The sequence below is a fragment of the Taurulus bubalis genome, assembly GCF_910589615.1.
Source record: "Taurulus bubalis genome assembly, chromosome: 17".
Taxonomy (NCBI): Eukaryota; Metazoa; Chordata; class Actinopteri; order Perciformes; family Cottidae; genus Taurulus; species Taurulus bubalis.
The window spans coordinates 14353398-14376418 of NC_136605.1; the positions used below are offsets into that span (position 1 = coordinate 14353398).

Consider the following 23021-nt stretch of genomic DNA (forward strand, 5'->3'; position numbering starts at 1 on the left):
TTAATAAAAGACTTTTTCATCATTTCCTTCTTTTGTTTTAATTCTGAGCATGTTTTCCATCTTCTTCAAATACCTCATAATTAGTCCCTCAATTAGGGGAAATCCTGCTGCTGCCCTTGTTTTTATACGACCACAACGTGCATGTTAAGGAAGATTAGCTCTGCAACTTTACACTAAAGTCAAAGACCTTGAATTCCCATCGCCCCCATCACTGTTTAGCATCGCCTTTCTGCTCAAGCCCCCATTTGAACTGTACGCAGCAGTTGGGGGTTTGTGGTCGGTTCAGATAAAGAGCGCTTGAGTCGATGGTTTGAACCTCGGGCCAAACGCTACAGACCTTGGGCCCCGTGGTTCTGCCTCCACCACCACTTTGTGTTACCAGCGGCTCCACTCAAACCCAAGCTGAAGGACTCAGACGCTTGAGTCCACCAAGTGGCGACCATGTCTCCAAGTCTCCTCCGGTGTCTCCAGACTGGAGGTTTTATGATGATAATAACATTTGGTGGACCGAGGATGTGCTTCATAATGAGCCCCCAGCCATTGTTGTTTTTTTTGTCTCTCTGGTAGGTGAGGAATGCATGGGCTTGAATAGTGATCATTTTCGAAGAATCCAGCTTTCCCCTGGAAAACAATTTGGAGGCGTTATTAAATTCCAAAATCATATTTGATTTCAAAGAGGCCTCTGCACTTATTTGCATTGGAATTGCTTTCTTTTTTACACCCGCAGTTCACGCACTTCCATGTGTTCCCATTGTCCGTGATCTGTTCTGCTGTCTCCAAACGAAACACTATACCCTCTCTGTATTTATTTGATGTGCTTATTCTGCTGCCCAGGCAAAGAGAGAGAAGAAACAAAAAAAAGAGACGAAAGGAGAGAGGACTCTCTGACCGACATCTGAGAAACAGGAATTTAGTCTTTCAGCACAAAGCCTTTGTAGAGTCTGTTGTTTCTGGAAGACGTGCACAGAGGATTGAGAACTATTGCAACACCGCATCATACGTGCACGTATGTACGTGTAAAGGAAGGACGTGTGACCTTTTGCATGTGATGTATGTGTGGTGACATCCACGTGGCCTCGAGAACGTACAACATCGATTGTGTGTGTGAAGGCAAAAGTGTTGAAACCTTTTCTGAATGGAAAGTCCAAGCCTCCTCATAACTGCATCCCTGAACTTTCTCCAATAAGTGTGCATCTTTAACGTGCCCTTTTTATCCACATTTGTGCGATTCATCGCGTCTCACCACTCTCTATGACGACAGGCTGTTTGTGCCACACCTGCGAGTGCAACCATTGAAACGGATGTGAACATTTTAGCCTTCGGGCGTGATCCAAGGATTAAATAGTTTGTTTCCCTCGTAATTATGTTACTGCTGACAGGATTCATTCACTTCATTCGCGTTACACAGAACCGCTGATACCGTAGATCTGAAGGGTTTTGCTCTTCTTTTTTTTTTTTACCCAAACTGGCTCCATCTTTAACCCCTCTTTTAATCTGTGTTATTACTCTCACATAGTTTCACTCTAATTGATTGTCTCCCACCAAAATAACCTTCATAATTGTGCTTGTGTAAATACAAGCCATGAATGTCATTTCCACACAGCCGACATGGCCCCATTAAGGATCAAAGCGCTGGCTTCCTCTCGGCTATCTCCACATCTGACGGTGGACTGTTGTGTGACAACAGTAAAGGGAGCTCCCAAAGTTTCCTCCATACTCTTGCTTCATGCTTCTGCTCACGGTTGCTGTGTCATTTCAATGGCTGTCGTGTGTTTGATACAGCTGCAAGTTTAAATGTTTCATTAGCTAAAGAGTGGGTTCATGACATGAGTGCACAGCGGCCCATTTAAAAATCATTGCACAGAAGATAAAAAAAGAAAAGAAAATGCCTCTTGGCACTGAATCAGAAATGTAGAGCAACTGCAAAAGTGGTGCAGGGGAACCAGTTTTTGTTTTGAAGTATTTTATTCCGGTAAGATATCTGAGAGTTCCTTTTTTTTTCCCTTTTTTTTAAGGACATGAATTTAAGAAGCAGTCATTTGTAATAAACTGTATAGTTTGGGGTGATTTGAGGTCCTTTGCCGCTCCTCTCCTCCGCCTTTTACTCCATCTCCACATGTGACAGTCTGAGCGCTCGTGACGGGCCTCTGGGATTGACTGTACATCAGCGTGTGATTGACAAAGTCATCACGCGCACGTGTGTATACGGGGCTTTTTATAGCGCCGTATACTGAGTCAGACCCTAGGAGGCCTGCGTTTGGCTGCTGTACGCCGCTTGCATAAATAAACCTGTTTATCGCCAACACTTCTCACACACACTGATGTCTTCCGCCTTTGTCTCGTTCTCCTTGCTAGTATCACTCTCTTTGTTGAGATGGTATTTATGGCAGTGTTTTTTTTTTTTTTTTGTCTTTCCTTTTTTCCCTGCCTTGTCACTCAAGTGCAACAGGAGCTGTGAAAAGGATGTGCAGCTGTGTGATTTGAGAACAAGTGGGTTCGGGGCTATGCAGCCTGAGTGAAGAAGGCACAGAAGGTTGTGTTTTTGTGATTGTGGCATGATTTCACTGTGTGGGTTGAGCAGAGGGACAGAAGACCATCCACTAAAGATAGCGTGGGAGGTTTGTCTGTATCACTTGCCCTGCGTCTCTCTCTGGATCTCTGGTTTCTCTGTCTCGCTCTTTCCATTTATCTCTCTCCGCCTCTTTTATTATTCTGGACAAAAATCTTCCACCAGAGCCGGTAATGGTGAAGTAGACTGTGGCCACGTCCACACCAACGCACATAAAGTTGAAAATTCATGTTTTTATTCTTCTTTTTGACCTTTCCTTTCATTAAATATCAAAAGATATTCTTCAAAGTGCATCATTTTAATGTTGTATTACTTTGGAAATAAATAGGGCATGAAGACTGAACACAGATGTAACTGCTGGACTGTTTTTGCCGTCTTTTGCATTTTCTCCTTTTGTCTCTGTTCGTCTATGAAGTCATTTGGGATAGGTGCAAGTTTTTTTTTGCTCAAGTTGTTGATTCATGCTACCCAGAGAGAAGTTGCATCTATTTGTGCCCAGTTGTGTCTTTGAATTTACTTTACATTTGTTGGATTCAGTTTAGATACACCCAAAAACTTTTTTTTATTACATAATTTTACAATTTATTCATAGATTTAACTGTTCGGATGTATTTTCTTTCAACATTCTGCTCCAAAGACTGTTTGAAAGCTTTTTCCACTATGCCATTGTGGTGAACAATACAAAACCCCATTGTTAGTCAGTAAAAGGTGTGTGTGTGTGTGTGTGTGTGTGTGTGTGTGTGTGTGTATATGTATATATATATATATATATATATATATATATATATATATATATATATATATATATATATATATATATATTAGTCCACAGAATGTAGATTGAACTCCTGGAACATTTTGAGGGTCATGTGTGCTCAAAGGTTTCTACTGCCCTAAAAAATCTGGTCTAATAGTAATATATATATACATGACTGTCACGTCATTTAAAACATCTGATTGTCTCAGGATGTATTTTTGAAAAGTCTTTACCCGCGGGCATAAACAAGCAACGCTTTAAGAAAGGTATGAAGCTGCTGACTCAAATTGCTCATACAAGATTTGATTTGATAATTCACTGTTTAATGCCAAGCATCTGACATGAAAATGGCAATTTTCGTATTTATCTGCATTGGTGAACACTATTAAAATCTTGTTTGAGTCGTGTGCCCTCATCACAGCACATATCTGTTGCCATGGCGCTCTCCCTGTTGATGTGTCACACCCCTCTAATGGAGGAACGGGAAGCGAGGGGGGGATAAGATAAAAAAAAAAATCTGGCATCTGTTGAATGGACGAGCAAGTTAATCACCTCACCAGTCTGGGAACCCTCTGCGCTGCGGAGTCAGGAAAGAGGAAGATGGGGTTAAAGTGATGGATTAAGGATGAGTGAGAGAGCCCAGGGTTCAACTTAAGACTGATTTGGAGACGGATCGCTGTCCTGTCAAGCGTGGCGGAACAGTGGCGTCCGGCCTGTGAAGTGTCTGCATGGTGCTTCAGTGCGAGCAGCAGAGGAAATGAAAGTCATTACTGTCAGTGTGGAGTGAGCTTCATGGCCCAAACGGGATTAGACAGTGCATCCGACATTGTTTCTATACATTGGTAGACTTAAAAGTCAAGCGCAAAATGGGATTAAAACGAGGGAAAAAAACCCAATAAATAACCTTCAACAACCCCCCTCTCGTCTTGCCTCCCTTTTTATTTCTTCTCTGCCTTCCTTCGCCACCAATTCCCTACCTATTTCATGTCTCCTTCTGTCTTCATTCTTTTCTCTATCACCTGTCTCGCTCCCTATTCCACTCTCTCTGACACGTCTCTCTTTCCCTTCTTCCATCCTTCACACAGTCATCGCCGTCATCAAAATGCACAGGTAGGCGCCGACTCCCACACGCACTTTACATTCTCTGTTTTGCAAAAAAAAAAACATCCTTCTGGGGCCAATTGGCGCTTGAAATCCAACTTCATTCCCCTCAAACTGAACCCTTTCAAAAACAACCCCCCTCCTCTACCACCCGCACTCTTTTTTTTTCTTTCCTCCTCTTCCTCTTTCAAAACAGCCCCATAACAAGCTGGCGAATTGTTGCCCTTCCTTAACTTTTAAGGGTATTATGCACCATGTCCAACTTCAAAGCCTGTCTTAACTCCACACTTTAATTGTATCTTCCCCAGCTCTCTGCGTGCCATTCGATTCTGCTGACAACAGCACTTCTGCCTGAATTCTCCTCCATCCCATCTCCTCCCGTCCTCCTCTGCCACTCTTTGGTCCTCGATTATGTTGTGTATGTTTGACCCCCGCCGCCACCACGGATCCTCTCATCAGCTCCTTGCTCCCTTCAGAGGCCATTGTCCCCCTGTTGTCACCTACTTTGAAGAGGTAGCCTCCATTTCCTCTCTCAGCAGTCGGTTGTTGCCCGGGGTGTGTACACACCAAACAAACTTGAAACAGTAACCCCCTGTCCTACATTGGCTGTCTCCTGCTCTCTTTATCAGCTCTCTCCCTCTCTCTCTCTCCCTCTCTGTCTGTGTGAGCTGACTTCCTCCTCATGGCCCTGGTTGATAATTGCCATAAGCTTCCCTCTTGGTTTCATTTTCCATTGTCCTCCCCCAAATTCTTGGCTCTGGCTTGAGATAAAGGGATGAGTACTTCAAAGGGGTCTGCAAAGAGTTTAACCCCAAGCCGAAAGGAACAGCTCACAATACTGTAATTGAGAGCAGTTACTGATCACAGAGCTGCAGCACAGAGAGGACAGCACCGGTAGACGCGCACACACACACACACACACACACACACACACACACACACACACACACACACACACACACACACACTCTCGCTTAGTGTTTACGACTACAACTGAGGTGGCCAGTAGCAGTTACGACAGGCTGCTCAGGAGACCATATAACACAGTCGTAAAACCTTCTCCAGTCCTCTGAAGTTGTTATATAGGAGGTGTTTTCTATCAAATCTGACTTGAAATACCAAAGACAATGAAGCTGCTTTGTGTATTTTGTGCACAAGCAAAAAAAAAAACAGTCGACGATAAAGACTTGATTGGACCCACAAGTGATTTATGCGTGTCCTCCGTCTCTATTTATAGGGCTCTTTGTAGTGAGGCCGAATTTGACCCGTCCCTGTAATAATATCTACCCAAACAGAGGGACAGTTACACCCCATAACCTGTCCCCCCTCAGCCCTCTTTTAAGGGTCTTTTTATAGGGTCAGGAGCCAAGGACACCCCTGGTCTCAGGCCAGTCACAGACCTGGGGTCAGCTCCTGAGGGGCGGCAGGGAAGCCCCGACCTATGGGGACCTCCCATGAACCAAACAGGGGGTTGACAAGGCAGGACATGAGGGCCCAACTGGCCACTGGTATTGGCAGGGGGTCCACGCCATCGTCATGGTGATGGTTTCCTCCCTGGTGTGTTTACTGTCAGAGGTCAGGCTCGACCCTCCAAAGTTAACAAAGGCGGCCATTGTCGGGGTCTGTATATTAGCCAGATGACCTGTACACCTACAGAGAGACCCAGACTGATAGGCGAGCTTTTATGAGATAAGAAATTGTTTGTGTGGACTTATTTTTTTACCTTTGTATCGTAAGTGTCTGACATCTGGCGTGGTTTCAGATGTCAGATATACTGTACATCAGTGGTCCACAACCTTTTTTGGTAAAAGTGGCCACACAGTCGTCTCTTTCTTGCTACTACGTTGTCTATGGATGGAATGAAATGACAGATCCGTTGGAGTTTTACATTTTGAGTTGCTATTAATAATAATCACACTTCATCTTAACCTTAATGTTGTTGTTTGAGTTTTTATTCAGTCAATCATTACATACAAATGTTATGTTGATATGGCATTTAAAAATGGCACTTAAAAATGGTTGCTGACCCCTGATGTAGACGCATTGGGAATGTTGTTGTGCAAGATGTGAGCGTGCAGCGCTTAAAGGTGATAAAGTGACCTTTGAATGATGAGTAATGCCTTAGTCGTCATGGCCTCTTCAGGAGCAATCTCCTCCTTTTTATTAACCTGGATGGGAAGCGATGCATTAAGGGAGAAAGTTTCACAGCACCTTTAGCAAACAGGCTGATCAAAGAGTTTGCCGTCTTTGTACTGTACTTTTTGAATGTCGGTCCCACTGAGACGACGACGACACACAGACACCTACTGTCTCGCTTTCAAGAATATAGCCAGTCATCTTGTACAAAGGGTCTCCTGTGGTGGCTCATTTGAACACTAAAGAGCTATCCAAAACTAAACTAACACTATTGACTCTGTTCTATAAACACTAGTAACATCACTGGCTGTAGCTAGTCCCGTATGGATTCATAAAATGTAGTGTCTAAAATGTCCACGGCTGTCTGCATCCAAACAACTCTTCTCAGACACACCAGCATGGATGTATATTGAATGTCTGATCTGTCTGAGGGCTTTTCACTTATTCTCCTGTTATCTGCTGCAGCTAAGGAGAATGCACAAAGCAGCTCCAGCTGCGCTGTCAGAGCTGCAGAGAGGAGTAATTATTCTATTGCCTAAATTATAGCATCCTTTAGGGAATTTATCCTCTGTGAACAGATGTTTTAATCCGGTGTGCATGCATGTACCATGTGCCCTTATTGCCACTGGTAGGAGCTGTGGAGTGATGAGCAGCACTATGATTTGATTTCCTATTGCAACATGTTGGATGTGAATGACATCTGCGGATTGTGATTTATTTAAAATGTACGGATTTAAGTTCTGCAGGTGACATCTCTATACCTGCCAAATAGTCTCAAGGGGATTCAAACCACAGTTGTCTTATCCTCCAGAGCCTATTGTCTTCTTGTAATGTGACTAAAATATTCATTTGAGGATACGAACGTGCCATTTGATGCACGCATTGTGCTGCCCCGGGTCTCCAACGGGTTAATCTCAAGACCCACGCGGGTCTCCTGAAAGAAAAGGATCCCTGCGTCTTTAAAGTTGATGTAGAGAGGGATTGTAGCGATAATACTATTGGGGCGGCAGATCAGTTACTTCTGCCGCTCCAAAGCCTCGGGGGAGTTGGCTCAAGATGACTTGCCTTTGATAAGGTCCTCGTCGTGCAGCTGCAACTTCGCGATCTCGGGGAAAGATTAGTGAAACGTGGCAACAGAAAAAAAGAACCTCGCGCTTTGGGGGAAATAAACCGAGCAGCCGTGAAAATACATTGAATGCGACGTATCTGGGCGGCTCCGACGCTTGTTTTCGCGTTTTTTTGTGTGTCTTTTTTTTTAGGAGGCGTCAAGCCGCAATTGTTTTTTATGCAGCTGTCGGGACCTGGCAGTCGGCTCGTTACTTTGAAGTGCGCTGCTCCAGCCTGTCGGCTCAGTTGGTGTCGGAGTCGCCTACAGGAGAGACCTAACGTGCGGCATGGCAGCCTGAAACCAGAGGGAGGAGAAAAGGAGGAGGGAGAAAAGCGGTGTTTTTTTTTTTTTTCTTTCCCTTCCTCTCGAGTGCTTTTTTTTTCTCACCATAAACCGACTCAAACCTGAACGGGACTGTATGTGGACGCGTCGCGGGGAGACGAGCACTGTGGATTATACGCGTTTTTTCTCTCTCCCGATGTGGATAAAAACAACAACAACTGGAGTTTAATTTGAGGAGAGAACTCGTGGATCGATGGTAAGTTACACGAGTGAGTGCCTCCTCAAACTGGCCCCCATTGGAGTTCCCTTTGATGTGCTGTTGACTCGCCTTTGAAGTAATGTTCGGGGGGGAAATGACCCGCTTTTCTCACGTTTAAAATCTCCACACACACCAACAAAAAAATCAGCGTTTCTGTATCATTCACTTCGTTTTCTTTCTTTTTTTCCGGCATGCTTTGCTTTCGTGTTGTAAAGTTGTTAAGAAGATAATTTCAAAGTAGTCCTCGGTTTTCTTTTTTGTGTGTGTGTGGAATTCCTCCCCCACAAGATCTGAGACTTTGGTGTACTTGGGATTGGACGTTGTTGGAGAGGAGTAGTTTCAACGAGTTAAAGCAACTTTGAAGGACTAAACGTGTTAAAGCAACTTTGAAGGACTAAACGTGTTAACGTAAGAGGGGGTTGTAATGTGGTTGAATATCATTGTTGAAGAGTTTTTTTTTGGAGAAGTTGCCTAGAAGATTTGGTCAAAGATAAGAGTTGTTGAACACTTCGGCAGAGATACAAAGTGACATCTGTAGTGTGGCACATCTGACACACTGTAACGGAGAAGACATCCAATGTAACAAGCTGATGATCATCATCATCATCATCATCATCATCCTCATCCTCATCATCCTCTCTGAGATCACCGAGCAAGCAGGCGATATCTGGGTGTTGTTTTTTGAAACATGTGAGCACGTCCAAGCTCCAGGAGTGTAGTTCTCTCCACAACACAACTAGCTGAGCACAGTTATAACTCCATTAACTACACCGGTCACGTCCTATCTCTCCCGAGTTTGTACCCACGTCGGTTTTCTGCAGGTATTCCCCCCTAGAACAGTGTCAGGGGGCTGCTAAAGAACATGTGCTCTCGTTCTGCAGCAGGCAGTAACCCCTGTAAGGCTGTAACCCCGACATCAGGCGGGATGGATCCGGAAGCGTTAATGAAGCCGCGTCCCGTTTGGAGGATTGATGACTTATTAATGGAGATCAGCTCGTAGCATGCGCGCGTGCATGGCTACTACTACTAGTACGGTTACCACCACAAAAAAAGGATGTAGATTTCGTCTCGTGCATCGCTCAGGTGGTTTTTCTGCTCTACTATGCATGTGTGTGTGTGGAATTGTTAATTTAACCAATAGCGCCTCGGTATAACTCACATTCCAGGTTGAGAGATGAAGAAATGCTGTTTATGTAATGCTGCTGCTGCAGAGGTTTCTCACATTTCTTTTTTCTGCAGAAGTCAGTGAGGGTCTTAAAAAAAAGAGAAAAAGAAGAAGAAGACTCTCGCTACCCCCCGTCCCCCCTCTCTCTCTCCCTTTGAAGTTGGGGCGGATCTGGTTGTGATTAGATCAATACTTTGTGTTTCAGAGAGAAGACGGACGACCAGAGAGAAGCTCCCCCGCTGACAGAAGAGAGTGAGGAGATTACAGTAGAAGCTCGGAGGAGGAGGAGGAGGAGGAGGAGGAGGAGGCGAACAGCACACGGGCTCTCCGCCGCCGCCGCCTTCGGAGCCATGAGCCGGGCGCTTGTGGACCACATCGCCAGCAGTTTCCGAGAAGATGCCCCTCGACCCCCGGTGCCGGGGGAGGAGGGCGAGGCGTCCCGCTGCCCCGGCAAACTCTCCCCGATGAAACCCCTGGAGCCCCCCAAGTCGGTCCCGCTCGGCTCCCCCGGGTCCTCGGCGAGGAGGAACGAGGATGGACTCGGGGAGCCGGAGGGCAGCGCTTCCCCGGATTCCCCACTTTCCCGCTGGACCAAGTCTTTGCACTCGCTCCTCGGCGACCAGGACGGGGCGCTTCTCTTCCGGACGTTCCTGGAGCGGGAGAAGTGCGTCGACGCGTTAGACTTTTGGTTCGCCTGCAATGGCTTCCGGCAAATGGACCTCAAGGAGACCAAAACGCAGAGAGTCGCCAAAGCCATACACAAGCGCTACATCGAAAACGACAGCATTGTCGCCAAGCAGCTCAAGCCCGCCACTAAAACCTTCATACGGGATAATATCAAGAGGCAGCACATCGACTCCGCGATGTTCGACCAGGCGCAGACGGAGATCCAAGCCGACATGGAGGAGAACGCGTACCAGATGTTTCTGACCTCGGACGTTTATCTTGAGTACGTGCGGACTGGGGGGGAGACCCCGAATCACGTCCACTCGATCGGCTTGGTCGACCTGAAAGCTGGATGTGGATACATGCCCACGCTCATCGAGGAGGAGGAGTGGAGTTGCGATTTCAAAGCCAAAGCGCTGCTTGGATTGTCGGCGAAGGCGCAGAGGGCCACCGCGTCCACGCGGGCGGTGGAGGTGATGGAAAGAGGATACAGGTACGGGGCTGCTACTTTTTTTTTTTAAGACTCTTCCAGCTTATGATGCACGCTGTACATGGTGGTAGTTCACATTTATCTCATGCAGCACCTCTCCAAATCACTTCAGGGTTACTTGAGAGTTTGTAGAAAACTCTCTCTGTCTTTCTCTCCCTGGCTCTCTGGCCCCTCTCACCATCTCCATCTCCAGCAGCAGCAGCTCTCTGCTGGCGCTCTCCTGGATTTCCGGGGCTTTGAAATAGTCCAGCAGAATGAGGGATCGTCTTCCACGGGGGAAAGTTCACTGAGCACGGCTGGCTCTGGCCCCAGCCAGCAAATAATAGATGATGCCATTGCCGTGCTATGCCTCCCCCTGTACCGCGCTGTCCTCAAGCCTCTTGGCAGAGATGTAAATCTATAGCAGATCTATAGACTGGATGCTCTCTATATAGCTTCATTTTGATGTTTTATTATGACCCTTTGCATCTCTGCCTGTCCATTTCTAGAAAGGGAAAAATCAAAGTTAAAACAAATGCACGCTTTCTTTGGTAGGGTAGTTTATAAATATATTTAATGTTTGTTGGGGCATCTTCCGATGTTGCTACGGGACACTGAGTTGCAAGTTAACTTTTTTTTGAGTGTAACAAAGCTGACAGCTACCTGCCTGCTTCGGGCAACGTGGACTGACAGCTTGTGCGTGATGACGGGGGTGGAGGAGGCTTTCCTCCAGCTTGTTGCTCAAAGTGAGAGTGCGCTCCTCTTTTGACACAAAGCCCCCACTCCTCCATTGTCCCCTTTACAGATTCCAAACATGTGGAACTCATTTCTACCTTTTTTTCCCCCGCTTCCCTCTCCTCCTCTTCTCATCTGACTCTCTAAAAACAAACCCTGAACGGCAGCAGCTACAGTACAAAATCAACACCCACCTCCCCACCCAAACCTTCTCACTCTCTTCTTCCCTCTTTTCTTGTTTGCGTCAATTCTCCTCCGATTTCCACCCTCCCTTTTTCTGCTCCCCCGCCTTCACTTTTATCTCTTTTTTTTTTTTTCCTTTTGAAAACTCGGGGATGGGGACTACGGAGCATGCTTTTGGAGCGAAAGTGAGGGGAAAGAAAGCGGAAAGGAAGGACAGAGAAGGGGGGGGGGGGGGCGGCAGTGCACCTCATGAAAGAAAGGGAGGGAGGAGAAAGGATAAATGAGGGGGTGAGAGAGAGGCATTGAGGGAAGAATGCAAGGCCAGCTGTGTTAAATACCTGACTCTTTGCAAGCCCCTCTGAAGGTCAGCCTGGAGCTGGGGGCCTACAGCTTTAGTCCTGCTGGGTCTCTCCCTCACGAAGACCCTCCCTCTCCCTTTTTTTTCCTCTCCCCTTTCTTTCCTTCTCTGACATACTCTCATGCTTCCGCTCTATACTTTTTCTTTTTTCTCTCTCTCTCTCCCCCCTTTTCTCCTCCTCCTCCTGTGCCATGGCAAGAATGCATGCACAGCAGGAGATGAATGGTGAGGAAAGAGTGAGTGTGAATGAGAGAAATGGAAAGAGAGAAATTGTGGGCTACTTAAGAGTACATAAATGGGGCAAAAGGAGAAAAAAACACAGCGTTCCCAGTGCAGATTAGCTTCTATTTGAAGGGTGGAGGTTGCCAGGCCACAGAGTAGCTGGTGACATTCATTCATAACAGGGTGTAGCAAAGAGTCATATTCACGCATTCATCACTTCTTTCTCTTCGGTGTTATTAAAACCTCAGAGGGTGCACACTGTCCTGATCCCCAACACGAGTGGAATACAAATGACATGTCACCCACCTGTTGGATACCGATCACAGTGTTGCTTTGGATCCGTCTGACTTCTGTTGTCGTTACCTCCTCAGATCCTACAAGAGAGGAGACTCCCTCAACCCCTGCCATGCGGGCTCCTTCGCCCCGGTCAGCAGCACCAACGACAGCGAGGTGTCCAGTGACGCCCTGACCGACGATGCCATGTCCATGACCGACAGCAGTGTGTAAGTGAATATTAACCAAACACCAGCGTGTGAGTGCGAGATAATGGCTTTCAGGAATGTAAAAATGAAGTGCTGTGAGAATAGAAAATAAAAAGGAAGTGACGACTTGAGTGGTTTGCTGTCGTGAGACTATTGGTGAATTGTGGCACCTTTTTTAAAACACTTTTTAGAGTTCGCCTGAGCAGCCAGGATAAGACGAGAGTCAGTGACACGTCCCATCCCGTTGTGTTCTGAACGCAACACTCTTTTTGTTTTATACTTTTAACATCACATTGTCAATGAAGAGAGACTTTGAGTATAGAAGACATTAAATGCATCAATTGACACTGTAAGACAAAAAGGCAACTGATGGTTGGTTTCCTTATGAAGTTACTACTGTATTCTATTAGCTGATTAAGTTTAGTCTATAAAGTCTCACAAGTTCATATCTTGCAGCTTGTTTTGTCTGACCAACAATCCCAAACTGTTCAATTTACAATATCAACCTGAGGTGAGCATATGTTTGGCAGCTTTGCTTGTGTGACGTAAACGATTGGTCGACTGTCAAAAGTGTTGTTAATTAACCGCCTACAGATTGACTAATCAAGGAGTTGGCTGAGGTGCTCTGCCTCTGTCCACATGTGGTTGGTGCTTATCTGTGTACGTGCCTGGGGCCTCGTTCTTCAAAAGGATTACTTGGCGTAATCACATGTCTCAAATGACGGGTTACTATGAAGTCATTGCGTGGGGCGCAGCTCAAGGCCAAGAGCGCTTAGGTCAGCTGGTTTTCGGACAGAAAGCAGAACAATGTTGGTAGTAAAAATTTCTACTTTTACTTTATCTCACTTGGGAGGTGTCAAGGCCGACGTGGATGATGTCACTGAAGCAGCAAGGTTAACCATGAGCTAGCTGAAGAGACTGAGATACGGATGTTCAGGGCAGGCAGCCAGTGGGCTGGGCTGAACATAAATATGGCAGCTATAAAGAGTGTTTTTTTATTTTTTACAACAGGCTCCTCTGCCCCGGCATATCTCTAGACAGCCCTGCTTCAAAGAGACCGAGGCCCATATAGTCCTATTCTGCTGTACTTTGCCCAGTGCAGTGACAAAGCCCTGGCCGCAGGGACTCGACCCGACACACACACACACACACCTCAGTTCCTGCCCGCTCTCTGGCCTTGATCAGAATATCTGCCTCTCTTTTGGTCAGTTAAAAGGACCCGTAAACATTTGAATCTCATTTACAGATAAAGAAAAGAGAAAAAGCAACGGGGGAGGAGGCATTTTTTTCAGTGGGAAGAGAAAGAGAGTGGTGGAGGGGGGGGATTTTTGCTTATATCTTATTTATGGATTTGCTTGGACGCTGGGGAATGCAGCTGCGCAGACTTCAAACATTACCTTATCTTACAAACCAGCCTTTTGATGTGCGGAGATCAGAGGCTGGCTGCGGCAGCGCTTGCCAAATGAAGATTGGGAGGAGGAGGGAGGGAGGGAGGGAGGGGGTTGCTTATGCGCATGACTGTGGCATTTCAAAGCAAAAGTGGAAAAGTGCTCCTCAGTTAGGCTAGGTCACCAGAAAACTGCTGTTTAGCATGGAGAAAAGACACTGTTTTACACTGTCAAGTGCTTCAGTTTGAAGCTTGAGCTTTGCTGTTTGTTGTTTGATTAAATCTTTTTAGCCAGTCAGCCATTCGGTCCCTCGGATAGATTTAACCAGGTTAGCTGCACCCTTGGGTCCTGTCCTGCAGTAACTCTTTGAATCAGTATAATGAGTTGCTAATGCTAAAAGTGTCCTCCGCTCAACATAAAAGTCAGTAGGGGAATGCTAATGCTGACACTACTTCTGGCCGGCAGAGCTCACTGTGACTGCAAAGTGTGTGTGTGTGTGTGTGTGTGTGTGTGTGTGTGTGTGTTGAAAGGTAATGGCCAGCAGGATAGCCAGTTCTGTGCTGGAGCCAGAGATGAAAATGTCATTTTCTAGGGCAAACAAACCCTCCTCCCACCTCACCCGGTCTGCTCCGACACACGAAAGAGAACAGAAATGCTGACATTATTTACCCCGGAGTGCTTTTTTTTTTTTTTTTTTTGGTCCTTAAATGAAATCTAAAAGGGGGGGTTAATTGATTCGATTTATTCTTGCTTGAACTTTGTTTGATCTACCCAGTTAGCTAATAAGCTTCTTCCTGAATGGCTGTTTGGTCGTAAATGATGTATCCAATGAGGTAATTGACCTTCTGTGGTCTGTCTGTGCTCCCCAGAGATGGCATCCCTCCATATAAACTGGGCTCAAAGAAACAGCTACACCGAGAGATGCAGCGCAACATGAGGATGAACAGTCAAGTCTCTCTGCCTGCTTTCCCTGTAAGTACACAAACGCACACAAACAAACGCACGCACACAAACACGCACATGCTCCGAAGTCTTTTTGAACCTGTGTCCCACAGTGTAATTTCCATACCGTGCTCAGTTCCGGGTCTCTCTTGGTTCTATGAATAGTACCGCACAAACTGTATTCGGCATTCTCAATTCAACACCGGCAAAGATCTGAAGAGCAACGTCAGAGACTCTGCCTCCCACTCATACACACACACACACACACACACACACACACACACACACACACACACACACACACACACACACACACACACACACACACACACACACACACTATTATAAGTGCACACAAACAAGCCTCCTCGCTACCTTTGGTGTCACCTACACCCCCATTAGGGTTCCTTGAAGTCTGCGGGAGACGAGGGGGGTCTCTAAGCTGTTTATCGCCGCAGCGCTCGGAACACGCCAGGGTTTTTACTTCCCCACCGATGCTGTAAATATGGAGAATAGGGAGAAATGAGGAAGATCTCTGCCGCTTTATCCCGAGGGCTCTGAAATCAGCCCGCTTCAGAACAAAAACACAAAGATACTCCGACACATTCACACGCACAGGCAGCGCTTTGATCCAAGGATGAATGGAGCAAACGCACAGGGAAGTGACAACTTCCAACAGAGCTGGCCCCTTTTTTTCCTTTTTTTTTTCTCCACAGCACCCCCACACAGACTACCAGCCCCCCTCCCCTAAAAGTATGGGATCTCAGGGAAGAGCGTGTCATGTGAGCGCTCAGTGGGTCAGAGGGGAGGTGGTAGCTTAAGGCTTAAGAGAGGCGAACTTCAGTTTGAGAGAAGAACGGGAAAGGAGGTCCGAAACATTGATGGGCTGACATCTTGCAGAAGTAGTAGTTAAAGAAGACGCTTGTTAAAATAAACTCCTTTATTGTCAACATTATGAGACGCGCAGCAAGTGTTACTTGTGTGGGGTAAACATCCACAGATTGGTTCTCGCCACTCCTCTCTCACTGTCCCGCTTTTGCTTTATTTTCGCTTTTGTTCTTGTTTTGGTTTCCCCGTCTGATTTTTGGCGATGGCTTCCATTCCCATGGTGCACCAGCCCCGGGCTCCATCAGACAGCGCCTCTTTTTCTCACTCTTTTCTCCCCTTCATCCCTACTACAAAGGGATGGGAGAAACAAAAAAAGAGGAAGAAAAATCAAGAAAGCCCCTGTGCAAAAAATGCAAATAATTTAAGATGTGTGCGAACACACACACACTCACTCCTCATACTGTCACCATAGTGTACCTCAAAGGTGCCCAGTGTGTGACAAGGGGGGGGAATAAATTACCTCAACCTTTCTGATCTCTCATCCTTTTTTTGGCACCTTTTATCTCTTATCTCTTTCTTTCAGTCCTTCCCTCTCTTCATTTTCTCTTTCTCTCCCCCCTGCGAGCACACATCTCTGCATCTCAACTTCTCCCATTTCTTTTTAATCCCTCATCCTTTCCTCCCTGGAGTTCTCTTCCACCCCCTGTCGATATGTGGCTTTTATTCCTAGATGTAAAGCCACTGCTTCCCATCTATCTATCCCTCCATCCCTCCCTCCACCACCCTATTCTCCCCCCACTGAGTGTTTGATATTTGACGAGAAAGCCTTTGAAGTGAGCTGACTTTAAAGAGGCCTGCTGATGATGACAGAGGGAACCAGCCGAGGCCTAGAACAGCATGACCATACACACCCCTTGAAACAACCCCGTAGCCCCATGAAAGTGACCTGATCAATACCAGCAATGGTGTAGCAGGCGCTGGTGAAGAACAATCCGTAAATGTAGACTGGCAAGGGGAGAGGAGTATGGTGATCTCTGTAGAAGTGAGCTGGGGGTTTGATCATGGAGGTTATGACACATGACACACGGCGCAGTGGCTAACGCATCTCCTTCTCCCCAAAGCGTACCCGCCGTCCTCCAAAGGAGATGGTCCCAATGAAGCCGTCGGAGTTCGCAGCTCAGCTCATCTCCCGCCTGGAGAGCCTGAAGAGAAAGCAGGACACCATCAACTCTCTGGAGGAGAAGCTGCAGCAGATTCAGGAGGTTTGTTTGAGATTGTTTTCCTGTTTGTTTGTTTTTTTATGAAAAAGTCAACTGTCAGGTGTTTTTTTTAAATGTTGTATTCCTCAGTTGATAATTGTGTATGCCTTGTTACCAGGAGGAGGAAAAAGAAGACACGGAGATGGTGGGAAGTGCTCCCCAGCTCTCTCCCCACCCCTTGGCCCTCCTCCCTGGCTCCTCTGACGAGGACCCGCAGGCGATTCTGGACGAACACCTGTCTCGCGTCCTGAAGACCCCCGGCTGCCAGTCCCCCGCCGTCATCCGCCACTCGCCTCGCTCCAGCTCCCCAGAGCACAGGCCCACCACGCGGGTAGGCTTCGGAAACAAGACCCTGGTGAGGACGGGGCCCTCCAGTCCCGACCCGAACACTCTGGCCCCGTGCCCCGGCAGGACCATCGTAAGCCGGCAGAGCACAAAGCACATCCACCACCACTACATCCATCATCACGGCAGTCCCAAGACGCAGGAGCAGATTGAAAGGGAGGCCGCCCTCAGAGTGCATGGTCTGTGCTCCAGCAGTGGCGAGTGCCAGCCTTACCAGCGCAGCCGCAGCCTGGGCAGAGAGATGTGTGGCGCCGCCTCGACAGACGACAGTGTGGGGTGAGTTGCGAGCAGCACCCTGTGTCTCGATTTAATTCTGTTTTCCCGCGTTGATTGCCTGACAATTAACCGTACTAATTGCCTCTCTCGCTTGCTCCCAGGCGGTCCAGCTCTCTGTCCAGGCGCGTGTGTCTGTCGGGGGCAGAGGATGGAGCAGCAGAGAGGTGTATGGAGGACGGCGGGCCTTTACAGCTGCCCAGCGACACAACAGACCCCGCCCAGAATGTGCTGCAGTGGATCCTGGAAAGTAAACGACAAGGCAGGCACAAGTCTCACAGGTAAGCTGGTGCGGGTGCCTGGACCTCTTGGGGTCTAAATTCATGTCCCACCGTTTCACGTCGTTGATGAGTGTAGTAGTCTTATTCTCCGTTCTCTCTCGCAGTATCCAGAGCACCAAGAAATCCTTCGGCGGCTCGTCCACGCAGACGCACACGTGGGGTGGCGGTGGAAGCTGTGGCCACCTGCGTAGCCACCAGCCAGCCCAGCCGTTCATCCAGGACCCGGCCATGCCACCCCTGCCCCCTCCCAACACGTTGGCCCAGCTGGAGGAGGCTTGCCGCAGGCTGGAGGAAGTCTCCACCAAGACCACCAAGCAAAGGTACACAGAAACTAGAGAATGGCTGTTGTGTATTGCTCTTAGCCCCTTGATGATATATATATTGATGTCTGAAGGCCTGAAGGATCTGTGTGCATTATCGATCCTCGTAATAAAGTTTATGCCATATCTCTACCCAGGCATCCAATGTCCAGTCTCCAGCAAGAGAAGAGCCACCTAGTGCCTGTCCAGGCCGAGGGGTCCGCCCCTCCGTCTCTAGCCAGTCCCAGCCCCGTTGGCCTCCTCACAACCAGCCCCGGCCTCCAATCAGAAGAGTACGATGCCTCTAGCGTCCTGCCCTCCCTCTCCTCTCCTCCTCTCTGCTCCTCTTCCTCCTCTTCTCAGCCATAACCTCCACCTTGCAGTGTACTTCTACCCTTTTAACTCTTCACCATCTGCGCTGCTCACCGCACATGTAGGGAGACAGGCCACTAGTCACATACACACACATACCCACACACTCACATAGTCACTTAAAAGAGAAGGTGACCCCCTTTTGCAAAGTTTATTTTTAAGCTTCGCACAGAGATGCCTGGCTCTGCTTCTGTTTGCATGAATCTTGTGTTATTGTGCCGTGCGTGGGGAGTGTGTAGTCACTGCACCACCTGACTGAGACAGCCCTTTCATATATATGTATCATGTTTATTGGCTGTCCTTCAGTGAGCGGGCAGTCGGCCGGGGTGAGCAGAGCTTTTGCAAAGAGAGCTCCTCTGAAGTGGGCCTACAAAGCCTTGGACATGGCTGAAGGGGAATTGATAATGCTGTGCCCCTTCTCCATGCACACACACATCACATAAGTACACACTTACTGGTGGCACTAGGTCACTCGCTCACATGTGTTATTCTTCAGTCAGGGTGCTGCTAGTGCATCTCTGCTCTAGTACTGTAGTAGATTTATGTTAAAATCTCTTAGAAGCTTTGCTCCATTTCCGATTTCTCTTTTGATCATTATTATTGTCAATTGTCACGTGCATGTCCACTCCTAACACGCCGCTCTCTCTCTTTGTCAACTTGCAGAATGAAGGAGGCTAAAAAGGGTTTAGGAGGCGAGACGGTGGTGACGTATTTCTTCTGTGGCGAGGAGATCCCCTACCGGAGGAACATGAAGAGCCACAGTCTCACCCTGAGCCACTTCAAGGAGCAGCTCCGCAAGAAGGGTAACTACAGGTGTGTAGATGGAAAATCAATGCCGGTTAAAGTTTTACAAGAGTGATGTGGACTTTTGCCACCGGTGCTTCTGTCACAATGTGATTACCGGTAATAAAACGCTATCAGTTCGCTGGCCTTGATGTAAATTGATGTACTTGATGTGATTGGGAACACCGTGTTGCCTTTTTGGAGTGTAAACAAAAACCCTCTGGCGGCGCACCGTGTGTAGGTCTCGGTGTGCCTCAAAGTGAAGCGAGTGTCTGGTGTTCGCGAGCTGAAAGGCTTCAAGCCAAACTGTCTCGTGGTAAATTGTGATCAGTGTCTGGGTGACCTTAAAGACATGATATATTTTCTCATTCACATGTGCTTTATCCACATCTATGTGGAGCGTTGTTATCAGAGTTTGTTCCCGCGTGTGTGTGTGTGTGTGTGCAGTCAGATTCCGGCCTCTGTGGTTTTTGTATGTACGTGTTGAGGGGGATGCAATGAAAAGGAAAGGACAAGAGGGAGGGAGGAAGGGAGTGAGTGAGTGAGGGTGGGTGGTGTGGGGGTTAGTGGAAGAGTTTGAACTGCAGCGATTTGGGTCCCATCTGGTATTGATTTCCATGCTAAGGCACACTTAATACACATGGCTTTGAAGCCCCGGCCTCTTTCATTTCAACCAACAAAGACTCACACAAATGGCCAGCGTGCAAATTCTTCACTGATGCTATCAGGGGCTCTTTTTTTTCTTCTGCCCTGGTGTGTGTGTGTGTGTGTGTGTGTGTGTGTGTGCTTGTGCTTGTGCTTGCGCTTGCGTTGAACGTGTACAATGTTTACACATGTTGTAATCATTTTATGGATATTTTTAAAAGGCGGATTGTTAAATGCCTAATTCGCTTGTTCACTGTACTTCAGTGCTCTGACTGAGGCCGCCGCACAGCTTCCATGTGCGTTAGCAGAGAGAGAGATTTACTTTGATTGCTCCTTTCCAGTTGGCTTTAAAGGGAAACCATCAACCATTCATTGTTAAGGCTGCCGTGGTTTCCAGGATACGCATGGCTTTAGTATAGTGTTAATAATCACAGGTATCAAACTATTCCTCGAGGGGATAAAGCGAGAGAGAAAAAAGAAGAATTCTTCCTGTCCAGATGCATATAGCGTTTTTGGATCATCAAATGTGACAAGCACTTAGCTCAGACTTCCCCACATCTGTCTGTCACCCCCCCGCCCCCTCTCTTCTTCTCTTCTTCTCTTCTCTCTGGCTCGCTGTCTCAGTTCCTGTGTCATACCATCCACATTTTTTGGATAGAGCTGCGCGGCGCTTTAATAGCAGCCAGAAAATGTGTGGAGTTGGGTCATTTCAACATGGCAGCGGTTCAACAAAGAACAGTACTGCCGGGCCATGCCAGACGATATTGGTGCCAGATGTCAGTGCAAACGGAGAGAGAGAGAGAGAGAAAGAAGGGGGGAAAAACAGATCTAGCCACATAAAACATGTTCCAGTGGAAATTCAGGCTCTCTTTGTCTCTCTCTGTCTTTCGCAACAGAAAATATCATGGCTCTTTGAAGATCTTTTATTTATTTTTTAAAGAATAGGACGGCTCCACGTGTTCTCTCTTTTTTTTTTTTTTTTTTTTTTTTTTTTCTTTCGCCGCCATACAGTAAAGGAGGACACAATTATCAGGCGCATCTTGTGGTCTTTCATGTCCTCTTATTCATCTACTTTGTCGTATTTACTCACTTTAGTTTCCTGTTAGAGACTTCTTGTACTCCGTTTCGTCGAAGCCGTCCTGCATTTCAAATGCTTTTTTTATTTATTATCAGAGACTGACTGCTGATTGGCGCATGTGCACTTTAAAAAAATGTTTTAAAAACTCTCGTTTTAGTATTGCATGTTTCGACTTTGTCAGCCTCCCGTCTCATTAAAACTAAAATGCTCACAAACATACCCGCATTCCAGTCACCCCACACATGGAGCAGATCGAGGCATTTTTCCATTACATAGTTAATGAGTGAATTCTGAGACACACCAACCAGCCCACCCCTGCTGGTTTCTCTTCCTCTAAAATGAGGATGGGGGGGTTACATCATTAATGGCCCAGTGAAGTCATGGCTGACGAGAAGCCCCTCCTTAGATTTGTGTTTTTTCCTACACACACACACACACACACACACACACACACACACACACACACACACACACACACACACACACACACACACACACACACAGAAAGTTGTCAGTCGGCTGCCCTTCCTATAGCTCTCAGCGAGAGCTCACGCTATCAACAGGGGTAAGGAAGTACACTGTGTACTGCTTGCTCTTTCTCCTCCTCCACTTTGTCTCTGTTATTTTCTTTGTCCCAGCAATAATGAAACGGGGATGAGAAGCGCGTGAAAGCCTGTGTGTGTGTGTGTGTGTGTGTGTGTGTGTGTGTGTGTGTGTGTGTGTGTGTCCTCTAACATAGGGTGGTGGGGTTGATGACGGACAGACTTGCAGGCACCCAAATTGTTCAACCTTTTGTCAGAGGACCCCTTCATTTGTACACTGGCCTAATTGGCCCCTGTTAGACGGGGCGAAACTCACAACAACACTATGGAGAAAAAGGGAAGGAAGTAAAAAGAGAGAAAGAATGAAGGGAGGGAAGAGAGCGAGCCTCTTATTTTCGACTTTTTAGCAGCAGGTTACCACCCCACCCCGAGAAGTCAGAGTCTGTAGCTCAGCAGGCTCGGTTGATTGTGTACCGAGTGGCTTTTCATGGATGGCGGAAATGAGACATGTTTTAAAAAAGGTCAAAGGGGGCGGCAACAAGCTGTTTTGACTTTTAGGATCTTTCTTTTGACTTTTAGCATCGGAGCCCGACTGTATTTTGAGTTGCGTTTGTGTGTAAAAAAACGTCTTTGGGTGTTAACTCTCTCTTTTCTCTCTCTCTCTCAAAGGTACTACTTCAAAAAGGCCAGCGACGAGTTTGATTGCGGTGCCGTGTTTGAGGAGGTGTCAGACGACGGCTCCTTGCTGCCCACCTACCAGGGCAAGATCCTGGGCAAGGTGGAAAGGATGGAGTGAGACCTTCCCATGTTGTGGATTTTAAAACGGACTCTTCACACCTCCATGGATGTACTCCCTTCGTATGCTCGCACACAGAGTGTCTGTACTCGTCTTTTTAAGCTAAGACGGTCGGACCCGGAGACGTGGTTGAAGGAATGTTCACGAGCTTTTGGGCAGATGGACTGGATGAACAAAAAGGAAGGAGGACAAGTTATCGCTGATACAGGACTATCGCGTGACCAGCGCGCCTTGAAGGGAAGAAAATAAAAGACTGTGTGTTGCTGGACTGAAACATCTCTGCGTTTCCAGAAGAGAAAACTCGAGAGACTCTAGGTGAATGACCACTCCTCAAAGAAACCTGGGCGGTGGGTTCAAATCTGGGACTGACGGCCCACCTGACCCTGCCTGTGCTGGTATCTGCCCATCGGGGCACCCGCTAGCACGCCGCTAATATGTATATGCAGATATACATGTACATTGCATTGTATTGTGATGCTCGTATTGCTGTGTGAAGATTTCTATTGCTATTTATTGGAAACATCCCTGCCCCAACCCCATTATTCCTCCATGGACAAGCTGCTTGGAGTTGGAGAAACTTCTCCAATTTTCCACATCCGTGATTTTATTTTCCCCCTTCCTTCTGAGCATCGGTTCTCAAGCAAAGGAAATGGGTTTTATTCATTTTCTGCCCCTCATATTGAACTGTAAACTTCAAA

The 23021-nt window shown here is 47.2% G+C and overlaps 1 protein-coding gene across 1 annotated transcript; it reads left to right on the forward strand.

Annotated features, from left to right (window-relative positions):
• Window positions 1-1586: 1586 nt before the first annotated feature.
• axin2 (axin 2 (conductin, axil)) lies at window positions 1587-22323 on the forward strand (the record flags this gene model as incomplete). The annotated part of the gene is given in 14 exon segments (XM_079232631.1): window positions 1587-1688; window positions 1690-1704; window positions 5784-5882; window positions 5886-5933; window positions 9584-10536; window positions 12382-12513; window positions 14750-14852; window positions 16772-16912; window positions 17028-17530; window positions 17632-17808; window positions 17913-18128; window positions 18266-18400; window positions 19143-19292; window positions 22197-22323. Coding segments are annotated over 14 exon segments (2901 nt in total).
• Window positions 22324-23021: the final 698 nt, after the last annotated feature.